General features: G+C 45.3%; 1 protein-coding gene across 4 annotated transcripts in view; it reads left to right on the forward strand.

The window, feature by feature from the left end:
- The window catches only part of LOC110517286 (signal-induced proliferation-associated 1-like protein 2), a 317,547-nt gene that overhangs the window by 293,013 nt on the left and 13,318 nt on the right, over positions 1-11,216 (forward strand). For all 4 annotated transcript variants that reach the window (XM_036945905.1, XM_036945907.1, XM_036945906.1 and 1 more), the window contains one exon: positions 1,957-2,088. In XM_036945905.1, the coding sequence (XP_036801800.1) occupies positions 1,957-2,088 (132 nt within the window). The remainder of the gene's footprint in view (positions 1-1,956; positions 2,089-11,216) is intronic.

The raw sequence follows: 11,216 nt of genomic DNA on the forward strand, positions 1-11,216 counted from the left end.
TGGTGAAATACCACAGTATGTCACACAGTAGTAAGATTTGTGACCTGTTGCCACAAGAAAAGGGCAACCAGTGAAGAATAAACATCATTATAAATACAACCCATATTTATGTTATTTATTTTCCCTTTTGTACTTTAACTATTTTCACATCGTTACAACACTGTATATGGACATAATATGACATTTGAAATGTCTCTATTCCTTTGGAACCTTTATGAGTGTAATGTTTAATTTTTGATTGTTTTTCTTTTTGACTTGCTTTGGCAATGTAAACATATGCATAAATCCCCTTAAATTGAAATTGAATTTAACGAAAGGGGTTGTTGATTGAGACATGAAGACATCCAGTGAGACAAGCCATTTATTTCCCTTCAGACGGCTTCTTGAGAGGAGAGATGCTGTAATGCTCACTTGGTCTTGGGTACGTCTCCCAGCCAAGGACACTGGGTCTTGTGGACGTCTCCTAGCCAAGGACACTGGGTCTTGGGTACAGCTCCTGGCCAAGGATACAGGGTCTTGTGGAGGGCTCATAGCCAAAGACACTGGGTCTTGGGTACGGCTCCTAGTCAAGGACACTGGGTCTTGTGGAGGGCCCCTAACCAAGGACACTGGGTCTTGTGTACGGCTCCTAGCCAAGGACACTGGGTCTTGTGTACAGCTCCTAGCCAAGGACACTGGGTCTTGTGGAGGGCTCATAGCCAAGGACACTGGGTCTTGGGTACGGCTCCTAGCCAAGGACACTGGGTCTTGTGTACGGTTCCTAGCCAAGGACACTTGGTCTTGTGTATGGTTTCTAGCCAAGGACACTGGGTCGTGTGTACGGCACCTAGCCAAGGACACTGAGTCTTGTGGAGGGTTCCTAGCCAAGGACACAGGGTCTTGGGTACGGCTCCTAGCCAAGGAAACTGGGTCTTGTGTACGGTTCCTAGCCAAGGACACTTGGTCTTGTGTATGGTTCCTAGCCAAGGACACTGGGTCTTGTGTACGGCTCCTAGACAAGGACACTGGGTCTTGGGTCGGGTTCCTTTCCAAGGACACTGGGTCTTGGGTATGGCTCCTAGCCAAGGACACAGGGTCTTGTGGAGGGCTCCTAGCCAAGGACACTGAGTTTTGTGTATGGCTCCTAGCCAAGTACACAGGGTCTTGTGTATGGCTCCTAGCCAATGACACAGGGTCTTGTGGAGGGCTCCTAGCCAAGGACACTGGGTCTTGGGTACGGCTCCTAGCCAAGGACACTGGGTCTTGTGTTCGGCTCCTAGCCAAGGACACTGGGTCTTGGGTACGGCTCCTAGCCAAGGACACTGGGTCTTGTGGAGGGCTCCTAGCCAAGGACACTGGGTCTTGGGTACGGCTCCTAGCCAAGGACACAGGGTCTTGTGGACGGCTCCTAGCCAAGGACACTGGGTCTTGTGGAGGGCTCCTAAACAAGGACACTGGGTCTTGGGTACGGCTCCTAGTCAAGGACACTGGGTCTTGTGGAGGGCTCCTAGCCAAGGACACTGGGTCTTGGGTACGGCTCCTAGCCAAGGACACTGTGTCTTGGGTATGGCTCCTAGTCAAGGACACTAGGTCTTGTGTATTGTTCCTAGCCAAGGACACAGGGTCTTGTGTATGGTTCCTAGCCAAGGACACAGGGTCTTGTGGAGGGCCCCTAGCCAAGGAAACTGGGGCTTGGGTACAGCTCCTAGCCAAGGACACTGGGTCTTGTGTACGGCTCCTAGCCAAGGACACTGGGTCTTGTTTGGTCTTTCTTACAAGATTTAGTGAACTTGTTGACAGAACAGTTGTTTCTGTTATTGGTTATAAGGGCCTTCTCCAGGAAGGCCTGTTAGACATTTTCTCTGGTTCTGTGCTAGAGATGAATTAATTTGGATTAATCTAAACATTTCCTGAAGTCAAAGACCATGTTTGTGCTGGTCATTGACCTGCCTGTCTTCTCTCCCTCTCTCTCTCGAGATGAGTTCTGGTTCTCTGACGGCTCGCTGGCTGACAGGTCAAAGTTCAACGACCCTGGTCTCATGCCCCTCCCTGACTCCGCCTCCGGACTCGACTGGTCACACCTGGTGGACGCTGCACGCACTTTCGAAGGTAAGAAACTGGGGAGTGTGTGTGTATGTGCATTAGCGTCTGTGTGATAGTGAGTATGTGTGTTGCCGCCACTGTTTGATATTGTAGCTGCTTTGTGTTAGTCTCGCTCCCCTCTCCTTCCCACTACACTTCCAACCTGTTGCTTTGTGTTAGTCTCGTTCCTCTCTCCTTCCCACTACACTTCCAACCTGTTGCTTTGTGTTAGTCGTTCTCCTCTCTCCTTTCCACTACACTTCCAATCTGCTGCTTTGTGTTAGTCATTCTCCTCTCTCCTTCCCACTACACTTCCAATCTGTTTCTTTGTGTTAGTCTCGCTCCTCTCTCCTTCCCACTACACTTCTAATCTGTTGGTTTGTGTTAGTCGTTCTCCTCTCTCCTTCCCACTACACTTCCAATCTGTTGCTTTGTGTTAGTCTCGCTCCTCTCTCCTTCCCAATACACTTCCAACCTGTTGCTTTGTGTTAGTCGTTCTCCTCTCTCCTTTCCACTACACTTCCAATTTGCTGCTTTGTGTTAGTCTCGCTCCTCTCTCCTTCCCACTACACTTCTAATCTGTTGGTTTGTGTTAGTCGTTCTCCTCTCTCCTTCCCACTACACTTCCAATCTGCTGCTTTGTGTTAGTCTCGCTCCTCTCTCCTTCCCAATACACTTCTAATCTGTTGCTTTGTGTTAGTCGTTCTCCTCTCTCCTTCCCACTACACTTCCAATCTGTTGCTTTGTGTTAGTCTCGTTCCTCTCTCCTTCCCACGACACTTCCAATCTGTTGGTTTGTGTTAGTTGTTCTCCTCTCTCCTTCCCACTACACTTCCAATCTGTTGCTTTGTGTTAGTCGTTCTCCTCTCTCCTTCCAACTACACTTCCAATCTGTTGCTTTGTGTTAGCAGTTCTCCTCTCTCCTTCCCACTACACTTCCAATCTGCTGCTTTGTGTTAGTCGTTCTCCTCTCTCCTTCCCACTACACTTCCAATCTGCTGCTTTGTGTTAGTCTCGCTCCTCTCTCCTTCAATTACACTTCCAATCTGTTACTTTGTGTTAGTCTCGCTCCTCTCTCCTTCCCACTACACTTCCAATCTGTTGCTTTGTGTTAGTCATTCTCCTCTCTCCTTCCCACTACACTTCCAATCTGTTGCTTTGTGTTAGTCGTTCTCCTCTCTCTTTCCCACTACACTTCCAATCTGTTGCTTTGTGTTTGTTGTTCTCCTGTCTCCTTCCCACTACACTTCCAATCTGTTGCTTGTGTTAGTCTCGTTCCTCTCTCCTTCCCACGACACTTCCAATCTGTTGCTTTGTGTTAGTCTCGCTCCTCTCTCCTTCCCACGACACTTCCAATCTGTTGGTTTGTGTTAGTCGTTCTCCTCTCTCCTTCCCACTACACTTCCAATCTGCTGCTTTGTGTTAGTCTCGCTCCTCTCTCCATCCCACTACACTTCTAATCTGTTGCTTTGTGTTAGTCGTTCTCCTCACTCCTTCCCACTACACTTCCAATCTGTTGCTTTGTGTTAGTCGTTCTCCTCTCTCCTTCCAACTACACTTCCAATCTGTTGCTTTGTGTTAGTCTCGCTCCTCTCTCCTTTCCACTACACTTCCAATCTGTTGCTTTGTGTTAGCAGTTCTCCTCTCTCCTTCCCACTACACTTCCAATCTGCTGCTTTGTGTTAGTCGTTCTCCTCTCTCCTTCCCACTACACTTCCAATCTGCTGCTTTGTGTTAGTCTCGCTCCTCTCTCCTTCCATTACACTTCCAATCTGTTACTTTGTGTTAGTCTCGCTCCTCTCTCCTTCCCACTACACTTCCAATCTGCTGCTTTGTGTTAGTCGTTCTCCTCTCTCCTTCCCACTACACTTCCAATCTGTTGCTTTGTGTTAGTCTCTCTCCTCTCTCCTTCCCACTACACTTCCAATCTGCTGCTTTATGTTAGTCGTTCTCCTCTCTCCTTCCCACTACACTTCCAATCTGTTGCATTGTGTTAGTCGTTCTCCTCTCTCTTTCCCACTACACTTCCAATCTGTTGCTTTGTGTTTGTTGTTCTCCTGTCTCCTTCCCACTACACTTCCAATCTGTTGCATTGTGTTAGTCGTTCTCCTCTCTCTTTCCCACTACACTTCCAATCTGTTGCTTTGTGTTAGTCGTTCTCCTCTCTCTTTCCCACGACACTTCCAATCTGTTCCTTGTGTTAGTCTCGTTCCTCTCTCCTTCCCACGACACTTCCAATCTGTTGCTTTGTGTTAGTCTCGCTCCTCTCTCCTTCCCACGACACTTCCAATCTGCTGCTTTATGTTAGTCGATCTCCTGTCTCCTTTCCATTATTCTTCCAATCTGCTGCTTTGGGTTCGTCTCTCTAACTACTGTAGAATCTCTAACTACTGTAGAAGCTCTAACTACCGTAGAATCTCTAACTACAGTATAATTTTTAACTACTGTAGAATCTCTAACTACATAGAATATCTAACTACTGTAGAAGCTGTAACTATCATGTAAAATCTAACTACCGTAGGATCTCTAACTACCATAGAAGTTCTAACTACTGTAGAATCTCTAACTACTGTAGAATCTCTAACTACTCTAGAATGTCTAACTACAATAGAAGTGTTAACCACAGTAGAATATCTAACTACAGTAGAAGTGTTAACTACTATAGAATCTCTAACTACTGTAGAATCTCTAGTTCTGTAGAATCTCTAACTAGTGTAGAATATGTAATTACAGTAGAAGTGTTAACTACTGTGGAAGCTCTAACTACTGTAGAAGTGTTAACTACAGTAGAATATCTAACTACTGTAGAAGTGTTAACTACAGAAGTACTGTAGAATCTCTAACTACTCTAGAATGTCTAACTACAATAGAAGTGTTAACTACAGTAGAATATCTAACTACAGTAGAAGTGTTAACTACTGTAGAATCTCTAAGTTCTGTAGAATCTAACTACTGTAGAAGTTCTAACTACTGTAGAATCTCTAACTACAGTAGAAGTTCTAACTACAGTAGAAGTTCTAACTACTGTAGAATCTCTAACTACTGTAGAATTTCTAACTACTGTAGAAGCTCTGACGAAGAGAGACCCATAATTTCACTGAGCTGAAATCCCCTAACCCTACACCACCCTGCATCTGACTGCTAGCTTGCCTCTGAAGCTAAGCAGGGTTTGTCCTGGTCAGTCCTTGGAATGGAGACCAGATGCTGCTGGAAATTGTGTTGAAGCGCCAGTAGGGGGCACTGTTTCCTCTGCTCTAAGGCGATCCCAGCGCATTGAAGGGAACATTTTGCTGATGTTTTTTTGGATGGGACGTTAAATGGGTGTCCTGACTCTCTGTTATCATTACAAATCCCATGGCATTTATCCTAAGAGTAGGGATTTTAACCCTGGTGTCATGACAAAATTCCCGTCATGGCCACCTAATCGTCCCTCTCATTCCTAATTAGCTTATATCACTCCTCACCTCTCCACCTGATATCGGATGTGTGTTGATCAATCTGGCACACGAATGTGACCCATTTCAGGAAACTAGTCATATGTCGGAAGTCAATACATCACTGGAGAGCCAATTTAACAGTTTATCTTTTTATTGTTTTTGTTTTTTGGCAGAAATGCCTTCTGGAACATGTGAACTTTCATGTGCCTTAACCTTTCTGATCTCCCCATCCCGGATCCGGGATCGTGAATACAGACTCAAGCTCATTACCATAACGCAACGTTAACTATTCGTGAAAATCGCAAATGAAATGAAATAAATATGCCATCTCTCAAGCTTAGCCTTTTGTAAACAACACTGTCATCTCAGATTTTCAAAATATGCTTCTCAACCATAGGAAAACAATCATTTGTGTAAAAGTAGCTAGCTAGCGTAGCATTTAGCGTTAGCATTAGCGTTAGCATCCAGCACGCAACATTTCAACAAAAACATAAAAGCCTTCAAATAAAATCATTTACCTTTGAAGAACTACCTGACATGATGACTCCTTGCTAGGGAGATATTCCTAGCCACCGTGCTTCTACACCTGCATTGCTTGCTCTTTGGGTTTTTAGGCTGGGTTTCTGTACAGCACTTTGAGATATCAGCTGATGTACGAAGGGCTATATAAATAAATTTGATTTGACTTGTAGTGGAGCTGCATAAGTGTTGCTCTCCACTTTCTGGAGGATCAAGTTTTGAAATCAGTGGAATTAGAGTATGATAGCTAAAGAGATGGAGAGAACACCTGTCTCTGGAATACATCTTCAAACAAAGGGCAGCAGTGGCATGGCATCCGTGATGACAGGGAGACGCGTCCATCATGCATGATGATGTATACAGGTTAGATAGTCTAGCTTTAGCTAGATACATTTTCAGATATTACACATTTAAAATTTTGACAGAAAGTAGTTTAATTTAAGCTAAAATGTACAGTTAGCTAGCTAGCTAGATAACGTTACATGTATGACGTAATTATTCGTATCCCAGAGCCGTTTATTTTGCTAGTCAGAGCCTAATGTTAGCTAGCTAACATTGAACTTGTTTGGTTAGCTCCCAGCAGATTCATGCAAGGTAGTAATGACATGTTCATTGTTGTTTAACTAGCCAACGTTAGCTGACTGGCTCTTTAGCTAATGTTATGTGACGTGTGTGATCCTACATGTTGTTTACCTAGCTAGGTTCGTTGTTTAGCTAGCTAGGTTCGTTGTTTAGCTAGCTAGGTTCGTTGTTTACCTAGCTAGGTTCATTGTTTACCTAGCTAGGTTTGTTGTTTAGCTAGCTAGGTTCGTTGTTTAGCTAGCTAGGTTCGTTGTTTACCTAGCTAGGTTCGTTGTTTACCGAGCTAGGTTTGTTGTTTACCTAGATAGATTTGTTGTTTACCTAGCTAGGTTCGTTGTTTACAGAGCTAGGTTTGTTGTTTACCTAGATAGATTCGTTTTTTACCTAGCTAGGTTCGTTGTTTACCTAGCTTGGTTCGTTGTTTACCTAGATAGATTTGTTGTTTACCTAGCTAGGTTCGTTGTTTACTTAGATAGATTTGTTGTTTACCTAGCTAGGTTTGTTGTTTACCTAGATATATTTGTTGTTTACCTAGCTAGGTTCGTTGTTTACCTAGCTAGGTTCGTTGTTTACCTAGCTAGGTGCATGTCTTAAGCTAAACACCCGTTGAATATGGTCGGTGTCAGTAAATCGGCAAAAAAGCGTAATGACATTTTTGCCTTCAGAGCTGGTTAGGCTGTTTTCATGTTATCCAGAGGTAAACCAATCATCAGCCAGAATCAAGTGTTCATTCTGAACGCTCCGAGAGCGAAACGAGATGGGTGGGGCTAAAGCTTAACAGGGCGTGAACGATACTGAATGGGTGTAGATAAAGAAAAGCTCTTCACTAGATACCAAAATATTCACAGGCCATTTTCTTAAAAGTGATTTTACAAGTTGAAAGCAAAATTACTTTCCCATTGCTCCTAAAATGATGCAGAGTATGATATACTATTTGTTAGCTCTAACTCTACATTTATCCAATAAAAAATAAAAAACACAATTAAACATTTTACTTCATAACACTGAGTCCAGGTGGTGATTCACAAATGGTCGCCGTGCATCACCCAGGTGGGTGCTACACATTGATGGTGGATGAGATGTTTCCCACTAAGCTCTTTGACTACCTCAGTTGGTAGAAAGTGCTATTTAAATCCAATCAATTATTAGGTAATTGTATTTCCTCTCAGTCCCCTGCAGACAATAGTGATTGAATGGCATTGGCTCTCCCTGGCTCTTTCTCTGTGCCTCAGTTTCTCTTCTCTATGGTCTACTAGCTAGCTGTCTATTCATAGCATTTACTCTTCTCCTTGCCTGGATCTTAAAGCATTTACCGTCAATACTGTTGATAGAGACAGAGATTTCTCAGAGGAGAGATCAACCTCCTGAATAACCTCTGCCTGTCTGAGACACACACACACACACACACACACACACACACACACACACACACACACACACACACACACACACACACACACACACTCTGTGTCTGCTTGGTTTTTGACTACTAACTACTAATTTGGCATGAATCAAAGATGCTCAGCCAAGCTGTCTCTCTCTGTCTCCCTCTGTCTCTCTCTGTAGTCTCTAGCCAAGCTGTCTCTCTCTGTCTCTCTCTGTCTCTCTCTGTCTCTCTCTGTAGCCTCTAGCCAAGCTGTCTCTCTCTGTCTCCCTCTGTCTTTCTCTGTAGCCTCTAGCCAAGCTGTCTCTCGCTGTCTCTCTCTGTAGCCTCTAGCCAAGCTGTCTCTCTCTGTCTCTCTCTGTAGCCTCTAGCCAAGCTGCCTCTCTCTGTCTCCCTCTGTCTCTCTCTGTAGCCTCTAGCCAAGCTGTCTCTCTCTGTCTCCCTCTGTCTCTCTATGTAGCCTCTAGCCAAGCTGTCTCTCTCTGTCTCTCTCTGTAGCCTCTAGCCAAGCTGTCTCTCTCTGTAGCCTCTAGCCAAGATGTCTCTCTCTGTAGCCTCTAGCCAAGCTGTCTCCCTCTGTCTGTCTCTCTCTGTCTCTCTCTGTAGCCTCTAGCCAAGCTGTCTCCCTCTGTCTGTCTCCCTCTGTCTCTCTCTGTAGCCTCTAGCCAAGCTGTCTCTCTCTGTCTCCCTCTGTCTTTCTCTGTAGCCTCTAGCCAAGCTGTCTCTCGCTGTCTCTCTCTGTAGCCTCTAGCCAAGCTGTCTCTCTCTGTCTCTCTCTGTAGCCTCTAGCCAAGCTGCCTCTGTCTGTCTCCCTCTGTCTCTCTCTGTAGCCTCTAGCCAAGCTGTCTCTCTCTGTCTCCCTCTGTCTCTCTATGTAGCCTCTAGCCAAGCTGTCTCTCGCTGTCTCTCTCTGTAGCCTCTAGCCAAGCTGTCTCTCTCTGTCTCTCTCTGTAGCCTCTAGCCAAGCTGTCTCTCTCTGTAGCCTCTAGCCAAGATGTCTCTCTCTGTAGCCTCTAGCCAAGCTGTCTCCCTCTGTCTTTCTCTCTCTGTCTCTCTCTGTAGCCTCTAGCCAAGCTGTCTCCCTCTGTCTGTCTCCCTCTGTCTCTCTCTGTAGCCTCTAGCCAAGCTGTCTCTCTCTGTTTCCCTCTGTCTCTCTCGGTAGCCTCTAGCCATGCTGTCTCTCTCTGTCTCTCTCTGTAGCCTCTAGCCAAGCTGTCTCTCTCTGTAGCCTCTAGCCAAGCTGTCTCCCTCTGTCTCTCCTTGTAGCCTCTAGCCAAGCTGTCTCTCTCTGTCTCTCTCTGTAGCCTCTAGCCAAGCACTCTCTCTGTAGCCTCTAGCTAAGCTGTCTCCCTCTGTCTCTCTCTGTAGCCTCTAGCCAAGCCCTCTCCCGCTGTCTCTCCCTGTAGCCTCTAGTCAAGCTGTCTCTCTCTGTAGCCTCTAGCCAAGCTGTCTCTCTCTGCCTCTCTCTGTAGCCTCTAGCCAAGCTGTCTCCCTCTGTCTGTCTCTGTCTCTCTCTGTAGCCTCTAGCCAAGCTGTCTCTCTCTGTCTCTCTATGTAGCCTCTAGCCAAGCTGTCTCGCTCTGTCTCTCTCTGTGGCCTCTAGCCAAGCTGTCTCTCTCTGTCTCTCTCTATGGCCTCTAGCCAAGCTGTCTCTCTCTGTCTCTCTCTATGGCCTCTAGCCAAGCTGTCTCTCTCTGTCTCTCTCTGTGGCCTCTAGCCAGCTGTCTCCCTCTGTCTGTCTCTGTGGCCTCTAGCCAAGCTGTCTCTCTCTCTCCCTCTTTTTAGTATCTTCCTCTTTTCAATACTCTGCTGTCCCTCCCTCTCTTTAATATCTCTCCTCTATTCAATACTCTGCCGTCTCTCTCTCTATTTAATATCCTTCCTCTAATCAGTACTCTGCCTTCTCTTTGTGGCTCCCTCTCTTCAATACTCTTTCACAGAAACCATCTCTCTAGTCTACGCATCACAAATGGCACCTTAGTCCCTATAGGTCCTGATTAAAAGCAGTGCACTACTGGGCTCCACTATATAGAGCCTGTCCACTATATAGGGAATAGGGTGCCATTTGGGACACATTTCAGTCTCTGTCTCTGCTTCCGTGGAACTGTTTTGTTTCATCTTTGTGACGCAGCCTGTGAACAAGAAGGGAACCCGTCCATTCATATGGAATAAGAGAGTGGTCTCCCTAATTTATTTTATTTATTTTATTTTATTTTACCTTTATTTAACCAGGTAGGCAAGTTGAGAACAAGTTCTCATTTACAATTGCGACCTGGCCAAGATAAAGCAAAGCAGTTCGACAGATACAACAACACAGAGTTACACATGGAGTAAAACAAACATACAGTCAATAATAAAGTATAAACAAGTCTATATACAATGTGAGCAAATGAGGTGAGAAGGGAGGTAAAGGCAAAAAAAGGCCTTGGTGGCAAGGTAAATACAATATAGCAAGTAAAACACTGGAATGGTAGTTTTGCAATGGAAGAATGTGCAAAGTAGAAATAAAAATAATGGGGTGCAAAGGAGCAAAATAAATAAATAAATTAAATACAGTTGGGAAAGAGGTAGTTGATAGGGCTAAATTATATGTGGGCTATGTACAGGTGCAGTAATCTGTGAGCTGCTCTGACAGTTGGTGCTTAAAGCTAGTGAGGGAGATAAGTGTTTCCAGTTTCAGAGATTTTTGTAGTTCGTTCCAGTCATTGGCAGCAGAGAACTGGAAAGAGAGGCGGCCAAAGAAAGAATTGGTTTTGGGGGTGACTAGAGAGATATACCTGCTGGAGCGTGTGCTACAGGTGGGAGATGCTATGGTGACCAGCGAGCTGAGATAAGGGGGGACTTTACCTAGCAGGGTCTTGTAGATGACATGGAGCCAGTGGGTTTGGCGACGAGTATGAAGCGAGGGCCAGCCAACGAGAGCGTACAGGTCGCAATGGTGGGTAGTGTATGGGGCTTTGGTGACAAAACGGATTGCACTGTGATAGACTGCATCCAGTTTGTTGAGTAGGGTATTGGAGGCTATTTTGTAAATTACATCGCCAAAGTCGAGGATTGGTAGGATGGTCAGTTTTACAAGGGTATGTTTGGCAGCATGAGTGAAGGATGCTTTGTTGCGAAATAGGAAGCCAATTCTAGATTTAACTTTGGATTGGAGATGTTTGATATGGGTCTGGAAGGAGAGTTTACAGTCTAACCAGACACCTAAGTATTTGTAGTTGTCCACGTATTCT

This window comes from Oncorhynchus mykiss, chromosome 16 (genome assembly GCF_013265735.2).
Source record: "Oncorhynchus mykiss isolate Arlee chromosome 16, USDA_OmykA_1.1, whole genome shotgun sequence".
In the NCBI taxonomy this organism is placed as follows: Eukaryota; Metazoa; Chordata; class Actinopteri; order Salmoniformes; family Salmonidae; genus Oncorhynchus; species Oncorhynchus mykiss.